This window comes from Mustela putorius, unplaced genomic scaffold (assembly GCF_011764305.1).
Source record: "Mustela putorius furo isolate JIRA1106 unplaced genomic scaffold, ASM1176430v1.1 tig00003853_pilon_pilon_pilon, whole genome shotgun sequence".
Taxonomy (NCBI): Eukaryota; Metazoa; Chordata; class Mammalia; order Carnivora; family Mustelidae; genus Mustela; species Mustela putorius.
In genome coordinates, this window is record NW_025422005.1 from 35,804,935 (window position 1) to 35,823,978 (window position 19,044).

The window sequence follows — 19,044 nt, forward strand, 5'->3', positions numbered from 1 at the left end:
CTTTTTTTTAAAATTAATTTATTTTTTTCAGCATACAGTATTCATTGTTCTCCTTCCCTTAATGATCACTGTCCTGGATTACTATTTGTCCAGGGTCTGAAAATTGTTTCATTTTTTTGGTCTAGTTTATTATATGAGAGGGTAATTACATTATTTGTTACTCTATCATGATTGGAAGTAGAAGTATTTTCTGAATTATATTTTAAAGGCTGTTTTGTTGAGAACAGATTCCATGGGAACAAAAGTGGAAGCAGGACTACCAACAAGGAAGCTAGTTTACTTAATTCAGATAAGTGGCTTGATCCAAGGTGGTAGTGGTAAAAGAAGTGAAAAAATGATCAGCTTTGGATATATTTTGATGTGAAGGCCAACAAAATTTATGATGGGTCGATATACAAAATTTATGGTGGGTCGAAAGAGAGGAGTCCAGAATGACACATAAGGTTTATATTACCTTCATTTTATAATTGAGAACACCAGAGCATGAGAGTTTATGAGGCTTGTTCAAGGTCAAACAGCCAGTTTCAAACTCAGATCTTCTAACTGCAAAGCCCTGTCTCTTTCTACTGTACCGCAGTGACACTTAACACTGAGTGTCGGATAAGCTACAAGTGCTATAAGAGTGCAAAGAAAAGAGAGACATTAGCCTGCTTGGAAGTATAAAGGAGCATCCATACAAATCCTCATTTGAACTCATGCTTTCTAAAAATTTGGTATAATTGGGTAAGTCCAGGAGGAAAGAGCATTAATTATTAAGGGAGTAGGGTGACCTGAAGTGCAGAAGTCTCTGAGGTATCTTTGACTCAGGATTCCCTTGATCTTGGGTAAGCTCGCCAAAGGTCAATATAATTTCATATGTATGTTTTGTAAAATTTCTAATGTTCAAAACTGAAGGGCCTACTGACAATATTTGTATCCTATTTGCCCTTAGAACAGGGGGCTGAATAAACATAGGTATGTTTCTTTTTAAGAAGATCCAAAAGACAAAATCTTACTTGAGATCCTTAACATAAAACAACAACAACAAACCTTTATAGTAGGGTTAATTTGAATGGCCATGGTGAGGAATTTGAATTATATTGCAAATGGGATGGGAAGCCATTGGAGGGTTTTATTTATTTATTTATTTATTTATTTGAGAGAGAGAGAGCACGCACACACATATATGTGAGTGGGGGAGGAATGGAAGGAGGGGGATAGAGAATCTCCTGCAGACTCCCTGCTGAGTATGGAGCCTAATGTAGGGCTTGCTCCCAGGACCCTGAGATCATGACCTAAGTTGAAATCAAGAGACAGGCACTTAACTGGTGCTCCACCATTGGAGTTTTTAAAAGGGGAATTCACATGATTTCATCTATGATTTTTAAAATATTACTGTGGCTGATAGGTGAAGAATAGACTGCTAGGAGCTGGGGGTGGGCAGGAAGAATCAAAGTGGAAGGAAGATCCTTCAGAAATCTTTTATAGACTTGAACTGGAGTTGAGGTAGTATCGAAGGTAATGAGAATGGCTTGCACTCAGGGTATATTTTTAAGGTATAATTCCACAGAACTTGCTGGTTGTTTTGGATGAGGGTGTGAAGAAAAGAGAATGAACAATGATTCATAGGTTTTTGCCTGAGCATCTGGATGAATGGTGGTACCCTGCAGTGAGATAGTACAACTTAGGGAGGAGTAGCAGATTTTAGAGGGAACTTCAAGACTTCTGTTTTAGAAATGTTAATTTGAGATGCCTTTTAAGACATCCAGTTGGAGATGTCAAGTAGGCACTTAAATATATGAGTCTTGCACTCTCAGGAGAGAGCACAGTATTAGCAATAAGATGCTAGGTATTGTTAATTAACATCAAAGATTTAAAACTATGAAACTGGAGGGGTGCCTGGGTGGCTCAGTTGGTTAAGCATCTGACTCTTGATTTTGGCTCAGGTCATAATCTCAGCGTTGTGAGATCGAGCACTTCATCGGACTCCATGCTGGGTATGGAGCCTGCTTAAGAGTCCCTCCTCTCTTCCTTGCCCTTTTCCCCCAATTCCCTACTCATGTGCACGCTCTCTCTCTCTCTCAAAAACTGTGAAACTGGAGGGAAAAAAAAATAATTTAGGGAGTGAGTGTAGGGAGAGAAAAACGATATTTCAGATCTGAGCCCCTGAGTACTAAATGATTTAGTGGTCAGGAAGAGAAGGAGCTAGCAAAGGAGAATAAAAGATGAGCAACTAGTGAGATAGGAAGACCAGGAAATCATCATGTCCTAGAAACTAAAGAAAGAAAAGTGTCTCAGGAAGAGTTACACAGATATTGGGTTGAACAAAAGGCAAGCCCACACAAAAATACATAGTGTGCAATTCTACTTATAGGAAATCCAGTAAAACAAAAATAATGCCATATGTTAGAAGAAACTGATTGGGAGACAAGAGTTTGACTGGAAAGGGGCACATGAGAACTTTCTGGGGTAATAGAATTATTGTCTTTTGTTTTGGATGTTGTTATATGGATATATATAATTATCTCATGAACAGAACACTTAAGATCTGTATATTTTGTTGACTATAAATTAAATTCCAATTTTAAAAGTTTTTAAAAGAGGGAGTTAAAATTAAATGATGTTGAGAGGTTACATAAGATGAGGATCAAGGTCACTGGTGATTTTGACAGCAGTGATTTCAATGGAAGAATGGGGATGATTGACTCAAGTGGCCTGAAGAGAGAATAGGAAATGGAGGTGTGAAGATGACAAGTGTAAAACCCCCACATGGAATCTTTCCTAAAGACAGGAGCAAAGAACTGCACAAGCCAGGGAGGCCTAGGAAAGATTTTGTTTTTATTTTTGTGTGATGGAAGAAATGACATGTTTTTACGATGATGAGAATGATTTAGTAGGAAGTAGAAATTCATGGCAGAGGAGAGGGAGGGCAGTGTAGGTGGAGACTTTAAAGAGGAAAGTCAGAGGAGTTGCCTTTGACAGGAGCATGGTGTTTCCTTCTGCTGTTGTAGATAGGAAACTAGAGTATATGGATACAAATTTAGGCTAATAGACTTGTATAGCAAGAATATGAAGCATTTGTGTGTTGTTGCTTTTTACCCCCAGTTGAATAAAAGGCAAAGTCAGCAGATGAGTGTGAGATTTGGGGAAGGAGTGCTGGAAGTTTGGAGAGAAGATGAGAGTTAGTTGTCTTGGAGAGAGAGTGAGCACACATTGTTCAGGTAACTGCAGTATGGTTAAGAAGACCCACTTGATATTTATCATCTTAAATATAAAGAGACACTAGCCAGCATGATTTGGGGTTTTTCTTTAGTCACCCTTCAGCTGCCTGAGTGCAGTTGTAAAATAGATGGAAAGTTGGGTTTAAAATGGTTGGGATTTCACCAGGACTGTGGTGTCCTTTGTGTGTATTATGATGGGGTTTAAGCAAGGTTTCAGTTAGAACTAGAATTTAAAATGAATGTTGAGCAAAGAAGTTGAGAATATAGGCAGTTTGCTGATGACAGAATGAGTTCATGGAGACACACTGCAAGCTTTTCTTGTTGGAAGATCAGAGAATAAAGGGAGACTGTTTCACATTGGAGAACGAGAAGCTTGGACATATGATGGTGACTGAATAATGAAGGCTGTGGTATAGGATTAGATTTTTCCTGATGGTTTCTTAGGGGAAAGTGCTCATTATTTCTTATCATGATCTCATTCTTTTTTTTTTTTTTTTTTTTTTTAAAGATTTTATTTATTTGTCAGAGAGAGCGAGCGAGAGCGAGCACAGGCAGACAGAGTGGAAGGCAGAGTCAGAGGGAGAAGCAGGCTCCCTGCAGAGCAAGGAGCCCGATGTGGGACTCGATCCCAGGACGCTGGGATCATGACCTGAGCCGAAGGCAGCTGCTTAACCAACTGAGCCACCCAGGCGTCCCATCATGATCTCATTCTTGAGATTGATCTCAATCCTTTCTGTGATTTCCTGTCACATTTCCAGTAGTTCTTTAGGACAGTCTACCAGACCTACAGAGTCTGCCTGTGACCTACCCCCATACCCTTTCTAACCTACTCTTTTTCCTATAGTTCTCCCCTCCTGACGCCCATTTTACTTTTTCTTGAACATTCCACCTCCTCCCCCCATCCCTCTCTTTATCTTTCTTCATAGCAGTACTCCAGTTTGAGGACAGAGACTTTTCTCTTGTTTCCCATTGCTTCCCTAGCATCTACAACAGTGTCTGGTGTCAAGTAGGTGTTTGGTAAATATTTGTTTGGATGAATATAAATGGCAAGTATCCCTAATGCCTTTCAAATACATTTATACACGTTTTCACTAGCAAGTGTAGCATGAAATGGCTTTTCATGATGATTTGGTTTTCTCCAACCACAACAAAAAGACTCAGGCATTAATTAACTTGTTATAGGAAGACAGTTTTTAGAAAGAACCCACTTGTTCTGCAATTTATGGTGAAATGAAAGTATTACTTAATTCTTGATTAAGCAGTTTTTTAAAAATAAATTTCATGGGTTGAGTTAATGGTTTCATTTTTATGATAAGAACATTAATTTGTATGAAATATGAGAATATGATTTGTGCATTTTGTTTTCTAAATTTACCATGACCATTCTTCTTCAGATACCACTAAATCATGATTGTTTAGAGGATCTCCTTGAATTTGCTTGGGAAGCAAAACATTACAAAGTACAATGACAATACAAGATAAAAGTCAAGACAGTGACAAAAGTAATTGTAAGGCAGAATGCTACAAATTATGAAGTCTTTCTGGGGCAAACAGAATTTGCTGCCTCAGTTCAGTTTGAAGTAGTATAATGCTCAGTCCGTGGAATGATGTCACTCTTGTTCCTCAGTAGCCATTTAAGTTCTCTGAGCCCATGGTGGACCCTATTATAACTGACATTTCTGTTTTCATTGCAGTTGTCGGACAAGTAACCGCAAGAGTTTGATTGTGACCTCTAACACATCACCTACACTACCAAGGCCACACTCACCACTCCATGGCCACACAGGTGAGTGCCTGAAGGTTAAGAAAGGTGGGGGAAAGAGTGACCAGTGACACCTAATTTCTTTCCTACTTCTCACTTTGTGAGGCTCAGCATACTACATTGTTACTTCACTCAGTTGACTGAGGAATATAGAGTTCATGGGCATGCTTTCTATGGGAGAATGTGTTCAGTCTGTTTTTGACTCTTAGTTGTTTCTTGCCTCGACCTGCCAACATTCCTTTTGGCCTTGTGCATGTTTTAGGGCCGGGTTTGTTTCCTGGGTCTATGGCGTCTGTTCTGGTATATCGAGAGCGTGTTATGGCTCCAGCCATCTGGGGCCATGTGAAAAGAGCTTTATTAAATGTTGTCCTACCATACCCAAGGGGCAGCCCTTACAAGGATGGTTTTCGGCCTCATGCGACTTCTGATAACTTTCTCTGTTAGAATAGGAATCAACAAAAGTGATAGGAATATTCATTTTAAGTTGGTATTGATTTCACATATTGTAATTGAAGCAAATGATCTCTATATTCAGACTCTGCTCCATCTGGAATATGGGCTCCTCCAAACAGTATAAGGACTGATTGACTTGCCTCTGACTGGAGAATATAGAAAAATTAAGAGGGAGAAGACCTCATTTGAGTTAGCCATATATTTTAGTTTAGACATGTATTTTTGCATCCCAGGGAGGCCAGCAAAGGGGCCTTAGCTTTGCTAAGGGGGTTGCTGCACTGTTACACTGTTGACTGCTACATTATTTACAGTGGGAGTTCCAGACCTAAGTGTAATGGAAATGGAACAGGCTTGGAACCATAGGAAGCTGTTTAGAGCTTACTGCGTGGGTAAGCCATGGACCTTGTCTATCTTTGGGCAGTAAAACAGTACCAAAGCAATGAAACCGCTCATCATCAAGCCAAATAAGACAGATCTTTTTCACTTGGGTTTGTCTCCTTGCTCACAGTTTACTGTGTCTTTGGAGGGAGAAAATGAGGGTGCATGTGGAATAGTTGTCTAAGCATTGGCGATTCTGAAATTGTACTAGGCATTAATTACTACTGGCTGTTCCTTTCTGAGATGATTATCTATTTAGATTCCCAGCAGTTAGAGTTTAGGACTAGATCTTCCCTATTCAAGGGACTTTGATTGAGAACATGATCTGGTCTTTCAGCCTGCCTAGGGCTATGGACTGTAACTTTGAATTAATATGTATAACATACTTCATATTCCATAAATGTTACCTGTCATCATCATCATCTCTCCCCAATCACTGCAGAAAATCCAGGTGGGCTTCAGACCCAGGGAAAAAGGATTAACTTAAAAGCCCAATTCATGGCTGTAGACTTTTTACCTAACCTAGATGCTAAGAAAGGCAGCACTGATTGTTCCATGCAGATCAAACTTTCCATTAGATTATATCCTCAGATCTCACATATCCTGCTCTGTTGAATAATATGAAGTCTGTTGATTTGAAAGGCTATTTATTCCATATAGGTCAATCTGTTATTAAATATTTAGTATATATAAGTAGATTATAACTATAGTAAGGTCAGTTTAGTAGGTACTTAGTCATTCTGGAAATAGAACCTTCCTAGTTTGTTGGTTTTTTTTTTTTTTTTTAAATTTATAAACTTTGTTTAAATTTTAGAGCAGTTTTTAGGTTCACAGCAAAACTAAACAGAAAGTAGAAAGAGCTCCCCTATACACTGTCCCCATACCACAGGGTGGGGGTATCCTGCACCAGAGTGGTACATTTGTTGAAGTCAATTAACTTACCATTGGTACATCATTATCACTCAAAGTCCATAATTTATATTAGGGGCCACTCTTGGTGTTGTATATCCTGTGGGTTTTGACAAAGGTGCAGTGACAAGTATCTATCATTTTAGCTTCATACAGAATAGTTTCACTACCCTGAAAACTCCTTGTGCTCTGCCTTTTCATCTCTTCCTGCCTCTAACCCCTGGCATCCACTAATCTTTTCATTGTCTCCATACTTCTGTCTTTTCCAGAATTTCATATAGTTGGAATCATGCAGTATGTAGCCTTTTCAGATTGGTTTATTTCACTTAGTATTTGCACTTAAGATTCCTTTATGTCTTACCATGGCTTGATAAATTGTTTCTTTTTAGCACTGAGTAATAATATTCCATTGTCTGATGTACCACAGTTTATAAACCCATTCACCTACAGAAGGACATCTTGGTGGCTTCCAAATTTGGCAGCTTGAATAAAGCTGTGGTAAATATCTCTGGAAGATTTTTTGTGGACGTTAATGTTCAGTTCATTTGGATAAATACCACAGAGCTTGATTGCTCTGATGATATGATTAAGGGTATGTTTAGTCTTAAGAACCTGACAAACTGTCTTCCCAAGTACCATTTTGCACTCCCACCAGCAATGAATGAGAGTTCCTGTTGCTCCACATCCTCACCAGCATTTGGTGTTAACAGTGTTTTGGAATTTGGCGATTCTAATAGGTTTGTAGTGGTATCTCATTGTTTCAGTTTTCATATCCCTAAGTCATATGATGTTGAACATCTTTTCATATGCTTACTTGCCATCCTTTTTGTGAGATGTCTGTTCACATCTTTTGCATGTTTTAAAATCAGGTAGTTTCTTTTCTTATAGTTGAATTTTAAATGTTCTTTGTATATTTTTGATAATAGTCTTTTATCAGATGGCTTTTGCAGATATGTTTTCCTAGTCTTCAGCTTGTTTTTAATTCTCTTTTGCATAGCAGAAGGTTTTAATTTTAAAGAAAACCAACTTAATTATTTCTTTAGTGGATCCTGCCTTTGGTGGTGTGTCTATATTTTTTTATGAATGAATGAGGGAGTGGGCACACATGCAGGAGAGGAGGGACAGAGGGAGAGGAAGAGAGAAAGTTTTAGCAGGCTCCATGCCCAGTGCAGAGCCTGATGTGGGACTCGATCTCATGACCCTGAGCTGAAATCAAGAGCTGGACGCTTAACCAGTTGAGCCACCCAGGCACCCCTGGTGTTGTGTCTAAAGTGTCATTGTCAGTGTGCCTGGGTGGTTCATTCAGTTAAGCATCCAACTCTTGATTTCGGCTTGGGTCATGACCCTGGCTGGGGTCCTGGGATTGAGCCCCACATCAGGCTCCCTGCTCAATAGAGAGTCTGTTTCTTCCTCTGCCCCTCTTCTCCACTCATGCTCACACTTTCTCTCTCTCTTTGTCTCTCTCTCTCTCTCAAAAATAAATAAATAAAAAATCTTTTAAAAAAGTAAATAACATGTCATTGCCATACCCAGGGTCATAAAGGTTTTCTCCAATGTTACCTTCTAAGAGGTTTATAGTTTTGCATCTTATGTTTAGGTCTGTGATCCATTTTTAGTTAATTTTTATGAAGGTCTGTAGATTCAGTTTTTGCATGTGGTTGTCCAGTTGTTCCAGCACTATTTGTTGAAAAGACTGGGTTTTTTCATTTTGTTTTGTTGCTTTTCTCCTTTGTCAACAATCAGTTGACAATATTTATGTGAGTCTGTTTCTGCCTATTTGTTCTGTTTCTATTCTCTTCCATTAATTTGTCTTTTCTTTATCTAGTACCATACAGTCTTTTTTTTTTTTTTTTTTTTTAAGTACCATCCAGTCTTGATTACCATAGCTTTATAGTAACTCTTGAAGTTGGGTAGCATTATTTCTCCAACTTTGTTCTTTTTCTTCAATATTAAGTTGTTTATTTTGGGTCTTTTGCTTCTTCATATAAACTTCAGAATCAGTTTGTCAACATCTACAAAATAATTTGCTGGGATTTTGGTTGGGATTGTGTTGAATCCATAGATTAAGTTAGGAAGAAATGACATCTTGACAATATTGAGTACCCCTTTCTATACCTTTTATTTACTAGTCTTATTGTATGAGCTAGGACTTCCACTGCAGTGTTGAGAACCAGTGATTAGAAGGTACCACTTGGTGGAAAAGCTTCAAGTTTCTCACCATTAGGTATGATATTAGCTGTTTGTAAAGGGTTCTTTATCAAGTTGAGGAACTTTCCTTCCATTCCTAATTTGTTGAGAGGTTTTAGAACCATGAATGAGTTTTGGATTTTGTCAGAAGCTTTTTCTGAATCTGTTGACATGATCATTAGATCTTGCTTCTTTAGCTTGTTGATTTGATGGTCATGTTAGTTGATTGTGCAATATTGAACCAGTCTTGCATACCTGGGATAAATCCCGTTAGTTATGGTGTATAATTCCTTTCAGGCATTGTTGGTTTGATTTGCTAATATTTTTTGGAGGATTTTATATCTATCTTGAGAGATAATGGTCTAAAGTTTTTTTTGTTTTTTGTTTTTTTTTCTTGTACCATCTTTGTCTGGTTTGGTATTAGGATAATGGTGGCCTCATAGAGTAAGTTCCCCCTGCTTCTATCTTCTGGAGGAGATTGTGGAGAATTGGTATAATTTCTTACTAAATGTTTGATAGAATTCATTATTGAACACAACTAGGCCTGGTGCTTTCTGTTTTGGAAGGCTATTAATTATGGATTAAATTTCTTTAAGCCTATTTGGATTATCTATTTTTTGCCTGAGCTTTGGTAGCTTTTTTTTTTTTTTTTTTTTTTTTAAGGAATTGGCCTGTTTAACCTAGGTTTTCATTTCTATGGATGCAGAGCTATTCATAACATTGTTTTATTTTCCTCTTCATATCCATGGAATCTGTAGTCCTGTCCCTTTAATTTCTAACATTAGTGATTTGTGTCTTCTATTTTTCTTAGCCTGGTTGGAGGTTTATCCATTTTGTTGGTTTTCTCAAAGACCCAGCTTTTAGTTTTGTTGATTTTTCTCTGTTGATTTCCTGTTTTTTAATTCATTGATTTCTCCTCCAGTATTTATTATATCTTTTATTTACTTTAGTCTTAATTTTCTCTTTTTTTAGTTCCTTAAGGTGGAGGCTTAGATGATTAATTTTAGATCTTCTATCTAATATATGCTAATACTATATATATATATATATATGATATATAAAATAATTTCATGCTATGACTTTCAAAGCTGTATTTCACTGCACTTAACAAATTTAGGCAAGCTGTAACTTCATCTTCATTTAGTTAAAAATATTTTTAATGTATTAATTTATTTATCTTGAGATTTCTTTTTTGACCTATGTATTATTTTAAGGTGTGTTTTTAATCTCCAAGTATTCTGCCATTTTCCAGTTATCTTCTGTTCTTGATTGCTAATTTAATTCCATTATGATCTGAAAGTAGACATTTTATGATTTCTGTTCTTTTAAATTTGTTCAGATGTGCTTTATGGCCCAGAATGTGGTGTGTCTTTGATGAATGCTCTGTGTGATCTTGAGAAGAATGTGTGTTCTGCTGTCATTGGATTTAGTCCATAGATGTCACTTATGTCTAGATGATTGATGGTGCTCAGAGTTCAATTATGTCTTTACAGATTCTCTGTGTATGTAAATGTGGAATTGCTGAGTCATGGAATATACTGTATAAATTTTTGGGATAAGATTAATAGATCTGTGGTCATGCAGATTTATATGATGTTTAAATATCACCTGATTTTAAACTAGTATACTGGGACTTAGAGGGTGACTTCCTTGAACCTTTGGAGCAAGCCCCAGTAATTCATTCCTCTTTACTCCCTAACACTTACAGCCTCCTCACTCTATCTTCCTTGAATCCACTAGGGCTAATTTCATTATCCCTCATTCCTGTTACTGTCAATCACTACAGGAATCCCCTGGCACCCCCCTCTCCCATCTCCTACACTCTTAATTCCCAGAAATCTCTGAATATTCCCTGTCTTGTCCTTTTTTCTTAACGCTCTCTGACTCTTGAAACCCTTCCAGTGTACCTTCTGGAGTTTATTATCAGCAAAATCTCCTATATGCTCAGTCTTGTTCTAATGCAATCTTGTAGGAGAGGGAGAGGTTAGAACAGATTGTCCTGCAGCCCTCTCAAGTGTTAGCTCTTACCTATCCCATGACCTTATGCCATTTGACCTGAAAGGAAGAGGAAGTTGTTCTCCTTATCTTTTCATTATTCTCTTTCTTAATGTCCCCAAACTTTGAATCGTTTTTAAAAAGATTTTATTTATTTGACAGAGAGACATCATAAGTAGGCAGAGAGGCAGGCAGAGGTGGAGTGGGAAGAAAGCCCCCCGCTGGGCAGAGAGACAATGCAGGGCTCTATCCCAGGATCCTGAGATCATGACCTGAGCTGAAGGCAGACGCTTAACCCACTGAGCCACCCAGGCGCCCCCAAACTTTGAATCTTATACTATTAAATTCTATCACTACCCATCATTGCAGTTTTAAATATCTTAGCTTTTAACTCCGTTACTCTTCACCTCTAACTCCTAGGGTTTTTTTTAAAGATTTTATTTATTTGACACAGAAAGAGAGAGAGACAGTGAAAGAGGGAATACAGGCAGGGGGAGTGGAAGAGAGGGAGGCAGGCTTCCTGCTGAGCAGGGGGCCCAGTGTGGGGCCTGATTCCAGGACCCTGGGATCATGACCAGAGTTGAAGGCAAACGCTTAATAACTGAGCCACCTGGGCACCCCTGACTCCTGTTATTCTTGATGTTTTGATTACACTCGTTGATTGTTCAGTTGTTTGAACTTCTGTCTTCCAGTGAGCTTTTCTTCCATAGTACCACAGTTACTTAGGCCATGTGTGCATAATTTTAGTTTCATTTTTCTTGCTGCTCTCCAAGCACCTCCAGTCTTTCTACCTGTGTCATCTAGAAACCTCAACCCTCCCAGACCAAACATTTGATTCCAAGATCTCTAATCCTTGAGACCCTTAAGTATATTAAGTTTGGGATGCCTTCTAAATACTGATATGGGTAATTCAATGCATTAGGCTGGAGAATACCTGAAAGAGAACTTAAGGAGTCGGCAGAATACCTACCCCACTTCTAGGGCTTGTTAGGGCTTGATGCAAAGGGATGTGTGAAAGCAAACACTTACTACTCAAAAGAACTTCAGGGGAAGCTGTGTATTCAGGGAGCAGTCAAATTTTACCTAGTAAATACGTTAAGGACTGTATTAAATATATGTACAAGGTGCTTGGGAGTACAAAAGCAAGGATACACTGGCAGTTGCAAGACCAGTTAGGAGACCATTGAGGTTATCAAGATGTAAGGGAATGTCAGAAATGGAGAAAGTATTTGAATATGAGAAAAATTAATGAAGTTAAATAAGCAGGGATTAGAATCAATTATCTCCAGATTTCCTGCTTGGGTGATTAATGAGTAATAATTCCCTTAGCTTAAATAAAGAATATTGAAGAATCAATGTAAGGGAAGGAAAAAGGAGATCCCAGAGGCAAATCTATGCCTATATGGACCCTTGATTTATGATGAAAGTAACACTGGGGCAATTGTATGTCCATATGGAGAAATTGAAAGATTTAACTCTTTACAGGAATTAATTCCAAGTGAATTTTATATTTTTTTCAGTCTCATTAAGGTATAACTGATAAATAAAATTGTAAGACCTTTAAAGTATACAGCACAATGACCTGATATACGTTGAGTTGTAGTTTTGATTTGAAAGTCAATACCCTCCAGTTCCATCCATGTTGATGTAAATGGTGGGTATTCATCCTTTCTAATGACTGAGTAATATTCCATTGTATATATGAGCCACATCTTCTTTATCCATTCACCTGTTGAAGGGCATCTTGGCTTCTCCCACAGTTTGGCTGTTGTGGACATTGCTACTATGAACATTGGGGTATAAGTACCCTTTTCAGTATATCTGTATCTTTGGGGTAGATACCCAGTAGTGCAATTGCTAGGTTGCAGGGTAACTCTATTTTTACCATCTTGAGGAACCTCCATACTGTTTTCCAGAGTGGCTATACCAGCTTGTATTCCCACCAGCAGTATAAGAGGATTCCCCTTTCTCCACATCCTCACCAACATTTGTTGTTCCCTATCTTGTTAATTTAAGCTATTCTGACTGGTGTAATGTGGTAACTCATTGTGGTTTTGATTTGTATTTCGCTAATGGCTAGGGATATTCCCTGTTCTTTTTGTTTACATGTTTCATTATAACTTGTTTCTCTGGCATGGATGACTCTTTGCCTTTGAACTATCTCTTGCAACTGCTAAACTGCTTGGTAAAGTTGAAAAAAGCCTGCCTTATAGGCTGCTGAGTTTTCTGTCTTGATGAGATTTTTTTTTTTAAGATTTTATTTATTATTTGACAGAGATCACAAGTAGGCAGAGAGGCAGGCAGAGAGAGAGGAAGGGAAGCAGGCTCCCCGCTGAGCAGAGAGCCTAATGTGGGGCTCGATCCCAGGACCCTGGGATCATGACCTGAGCCGAAGCCAGAGGCTTTAACCCACTGAGCCACCCAGGCACCCCTTGATGAGATTTTTTTTTTGTCCTGTTTATCCATTTCTGGCCGTTTTTAAGAAAGAGGTTTTTTTTTTTTGTTGTTGTTGTTGTTGTTTTGAAGAGTTCTTCTGAATAATGTGATTTTTAATAATTAAATATTTGCTTCAAAATTTCAATATTCTAACATCTTAATCTTCTTATTTCTTTTTTTAGATTTTATTTACATTCCAGTTAATTAACGTAGAATGTAATATTAGTTTTGGGTGTACAGTGTAGTGATTCAACCACTTCCGTATTCATTGTGACAAGTGCACTCCTTAATCCCCATCACCTATTTAACCCATCCCCCTACCTACATCCCCTCTGGTAACTATACATTCTTCATAGTTAAGGGTCTCTTTCTTGGTTTGCCTTTCTCTTTCTCTCTTTTTCCCCCTTTGCTCATTTGTTTTGTTTCTTAAATTCCATATATGAGTGAAATTGTGTGGTATTTGTCTTTCTCTGACTTACTTTGCTTAGCATATTCTCTAGCTCCATCCATGTTGTTGCAAATGGCAAGGTTTCTTTCTTTTTTATGGCCGAGTAATATTCCATGGTATGTATCTACTGTATCTTCTTTAAGACTTGGAAAAAGCTGGGGTAGGGAGAAGAAAAAAGACAGAAAAAAACCTTTGATAAACTCACTTTGGGTGAATACATTCTGACTTTTTTATGGTCTTATGAAGGCCCTTATCACCTTTCATTTGACTTATCGAAGAAACTCCCTAACTCCTTTTTTCTTTCTACTCAGTCCATTCTAAATTTTGAAACTGGACTTTTTCCCTAATGTATCACTTTTTACCCATCATTCTGCTACTTAGAGTTTTTGAATAACAATATTCACCAAAGTGGTTCTCTAAATACCATCCATTCGGGCATGGGGGGAAATATGAAAACTTTTTTTTTTTACTATGAAAAATGAAAATTAAATCAGGGTTTACTAGCATTTAAGTATGGATCCACACAGGTACTACCCACATTAGACCCATCTGTTAGCCTGTGTCATAAACTGTACATAACCTACCATGAACAGAGTTGAGTTCTCCTCTACACCCTCAGTCACCATTTTCCTTGAGCATATTGTAGCTTACAGGTGCACTTCCACACCTCTCCCAAGTTTTTGCTATTACTTAAGTCTCTTTTAAATTCCAATATTAGTGTACAGTGTTAAATTAGGTTCAGGTGTACAATATGATTCAGCAATTCTGTACATTTAGTGTTCATCAGAATAAGTATGTACTCTCCATCTGCTCACCTTTTTAATCCATCTCCCCACCTTGGTAACCACCAGTTTGGTCTCTTACAAGTACATTTCTACAGAAACTTGTAATACAGTGTGGAGGGAGCCTTTGAAATGGTTTGTGTAAGAAGGAAATTTACTGGTTGTCTTATGGCAAATTACTTAAAAGAATGGTCAAACTAAATGTTGTAGCAGTTTTCTTTTACAAAATGTCAAGTCTTCCAAATTTGCAGAACTTGTCTGTGCTAACAAGTGCTTTTCAGTAGTATGCTGCCTAGAAGTTGAGGTGGGAAGTGGGCAGCAGTGACAAATACACTTAGTCTATCTGTTCAAGGTGGAGGTAACATGTAGCAGTGAGTGAAAAAGTAGCTTCATTTTGAAAGAAAATTTGTGCCATGGAGAGAGCATTTTGGAAATGGATATTTGGAAATGTTCCCATTTGTATGTGATTTTATTGACAAAAATGATGCCATTTATTAAAACAGATACATCTGCCTCATGGAATGAGTTGGAAAGAATCAATTTTCTGGAAGAATTTATGTACAAACATTTCCTTGAATGTTTGGTAGACTTGTCCAGTGAAGCTATGGGGCCTGGAATTGTCTTTATGTGTATGCTTTAAATAATAAATTTAATTTCTGTAATAGATTACAGGGCTATTCAGGTAACCTATTTATTTGTGAATGAGCCTTGGTAGTTTGCATTTGAAGAAAATTTTCAATTTTCAGTTTCATTTAAGTTGCCAGTTGATATAAAGTTGTTCATAACATTGCCTTATTATTTTGATATCTCTAGAATCTGTAGGATATCACCTCTCTCATTCCTGATGTTGGTAATTTGTGTTTTCTTTCTCTTTTTCCTAATCAGTCTGTCTGTAGTTTATTACTCTAAAATCTGTGTATGGTTTTATTAATTTTCTCTGTTGTGTTTTTTTTATTGGTTTCTCCTATGATTTTTGAGATTTCCTTTATTCTGAGTTTCATTTGCTTTCTTTTTTCTAATTTAAGATAGAAATTTAGGTCACTGAATTTAGTCCTTCTTTTTTTCTTTTTTTTTAAGATTTTATTTATTTATTTGACAGAGAGAGATCAGAAGTAGGCAGAGAGAGAGAGAGGAGGAAGCAGGCTCCCTGCGGAGCCCGATGGGGGACTCGATCCCAGGACCCTGAGATCCTGACCTGAGCCAAGGCAGCGGCTTAACCCACTGAGCCACCCAGGCGCCCTAGTCCTTCTTTTTTAATATAAGTACTTAGTGATACAGTTTTCCCTGTAAGAACTGTTTTAGTGATTTCAGATGTTAGTTTTTTTTTTTTTTTTAAGATTTTATTTATTTATTTGACAGAGAGATCACAAGTAGGCAGAGAGGCAGGCAGAGAGAGAGGAGGAAGCAGGCTCCCTGCTGAGCAGAGAGCCCGATGCGGGACTCCATCCCAGGACCCTGAGATCATGACCTGAGCCGAAGGCAGTGGCTTAACCCACTGAGCCACCCAGGCGCCCCAACAGATGTTAGGTTTTAATTTTTGTTTAGTTTAAAGTATTTTTCTAATTTGCTTTTTGATTTCTTTCAGTTATTCAGAAGTATGTTGTTTAGATTCCACAGATTTGGAGATCTTCCTGAGATCTTTCTGTTACTAATTTTTAATCAATATCATATTTGTCTGGAATTCTTTTAAGTTTGTTGAATCTTGTTTTATGGTCCAGAATATGATTATTCTTAGTAAATGTTCCAAGTTCACTTGAAAAGAACGTATATTCTGCTTTTTTTCTGTTAAGTATTAGTTAGGTCAAGTAGGTTGATAGTGTTTTTCAGGTGTTCTATATCCTATCAGTTTGTCTCTTCCCCCATTTATGAATTTGTTTAATCATTTATGTCATAAATAATATGATCCATAGACATTTATTTCATAGTATAACTTTTATAGCATTAGAATATAATGTAATATTATATAAATATTTGTAATCTATTAATAATTCATTTTGTTTCAAATTGTTCTAGCTTTGGCCATTTGGAGTTATTTCATTAGGCTGCTGTTTCACTTGGCATACCCCAGCAGTGTGGTTTTTGCTTGTTTTTTTGTTTTTATTTTTTTAAAGATTTTGTTTGTTAGACGCAGCAGCAGAGGGAGAGGGAGAAGTTGATCATGACCTAAGCTGAGGGCAGACGCTTAACAGACTGAGGCACCCAGGCACCCCTCTCTTAATAATGTCTCTTGTAGAGCAGAAGTTTTTACTTTTCATGAAGTCCACTTTTTTTTCTTCCATTGATTGTGCTTTTGGTTTCATATCGTAACGGTTATCACCAAAGCCAACATCACCTTGATTTTCTCCTTTATTATCTTCTAGAAGTTTTGTGTTTTACATTTATGCAAATGTTACATTAGGATCATTTACATTATCAATGTTGAGTTAGTTTTTGTGAAAGGTTGTGTCCTTTTTTTGCATATAGATGATTAATTGTTCCAGCACCATTCATTGAAAAGACTGTCCTTTCTCCTTCAAACGTCTTTGTTCTCTTGTCATATATCAATTGACTACAGTTGAGTTTGTTTCTGTATGCTCTGTTCCATTTTATTGATCTCTATGTCTGTTCTTTCACCAATACCACATTGTCTTGATCACTGTAACTTTTTAGTGAGGTTTTTTAAAATTCCAGTATAATTAACATGCAGTGTCATACTAGTTTTAGGTATATAATATAGTGATTCAATAATTCTATACCTTACTCCGTATTCATCACAAAAAGTGTTCTCTTCAGTCCCCTTCACCTGTTTCACCCATCATCCCACTCATCTCCCCCCAGCCCTGATAACCACCTGTGTATTCTCTGTATTTAAGAGTCTCTTTAAAAAGAAAAAAAAAAAAAAAGAGTCTCTTTTTTTGTTTGTCTCTGTTTTTCTTTGTTTATATCTTAATTTCCTCATATGGGTGAAATTATATGGTATTTTTCTCTGATTATTTCATCTAACATTATACCCCCTAGATCCATTCATATTGTTGCTGATGGGAAGATTTCTTTCCTTTTTTATGGCTGAGTAATATTCCATTGTTTATACCTCATCTTTATCCATTCATCTCTTAGTAAATAGTGCTTGGATTGCCTCCACATTTTGGCTATTGTAAATAATGCTACAACAAACATAGAGAGGTACATATATCTTTTCAAATTAGTGTTTTCATATTCTTAGGTAAGTACCCAGTAGTAGGATTGCTGGATTATGGTAATTCTATTTTTAATTTTTTGAGGAATCCCATACTCTTTTCCAGTGGCTGTAGCAGTTTGTATTCCCACCAACAGTGCATGACAGTTTTTTTTTTTCTTCCACATCCTTGTCAACACCTGTTGTTTCTTGTGTTGTTAATTTTAGCCATTCTGACTGGTGTGAGGTGATATCTCATTGTGGTTTTGATTTGCATTTCTCTGATGACTAGTGATGTTGAGTTTTATAATGGAGTTTCAAAGTCACATAATATCAGTCCTCCAACTTTGTTCTTCAGTATTATGTTACTTTTCTGGTTATTTTTCCTTTCCATATAAACATTAGAGATGAGCTTGCTGAGATTCTGATTGAAATTGCATTGAATCTGTAGATCAAGTTGGGAATAATTGACATCTTAGCAATATTGAATCTTCCAATTCATGAACATGCAGTACTTCATTTATTTAGGTCTTCAATTTCTTTCATTATTATAGTTTGCAGAATATAGTGTATATATTTTGTTAGATTTATACATATTTCATTTTTATGTTAAAGTTAATTGTCTTGTGTATTTTTTTAAAAGATGGTTTTTTGTTTTTGTTTTTTTGAGAGAGAGAGAGAAAGAAAGAGCACGAGCGGAGTGAGGGGCAGAGGGATAAGCAGACTCCCCGCTGAGCAGGAGGCCTGACATGGGCCTGAATCCCAGGACCCCGAGGTCATGAACTGCTGAGCCAAAATCAGACGCTTCACCAACTGTGTCACCCAGGCGCCCCTTGTGTATAGTTTCTAATTTCAAGTACCAGTTGTTCATTGCTGGTATAAAGCAAAGCAATTGACTTGTATATTAGCCTTGTATCCTGTGACTTTGCTGTATTTGCTTATTAGTTCCAGCAGTGATATTTTTGCTGTCTTCTTTTTCTTTTTCTTCTTCTTCAGTACTTTGATTCAGTTCTTTATTTCTTCTTCTTTGATTCTCCATTTAATTTTTTAATCTTTATATAGACAATCCTATCATCCACAAACAGAGATAGTTTTATTTATTCTTTCCCAGTGTATTTACCTTTACTTTCTTTCTTATTGCAGGGCATGTGGGTGGCTCAGTCTGTTAAGCATCTGACCCTTAGTTTTGGCTCGGGTCATAAACTCATGGTTGTTAGATGGAGTCCCGGGTGGGGCTCCGTGCTCATTTTGGAATTTGCTTCTGATTCCCTCTCCCTCCGCCCCTCCCCCACTCTCGTGAGTTCACGTTTTCTCTCTCTCAAATAAATAAATTTCTAAAA

At 37.2% G+C, this 19,044-nt stretch overlaps 1 protein-coding gene across 9 annotated transcripts in view; it reads left to right on the forward strand.

The window, feature by feature from the left end:
• The window catches only part of MAST2 (microtubule associated serine/threonine kinase 2), a 207,783-nt gene that overhangs the window by 148,414 nt on the left and 40,325 nt on the right, over positions 1 to 19,044 (forward strand). For all 9 annotated transcript variants that reach the window (XM_013044326.2, XM_013044358.2, XM_013044328.2 and 6 more), the window contains one exon: positions 4,895 to 4,986. In XM_013044326.2, the coding sequence (XP_012899780.2) occupies positions 4,895 to 4,986 (92 nt within the window). The remainder of the gene's footprint in view (positions 1 to 4,894; positions 4,987 to 19,044) is intronic.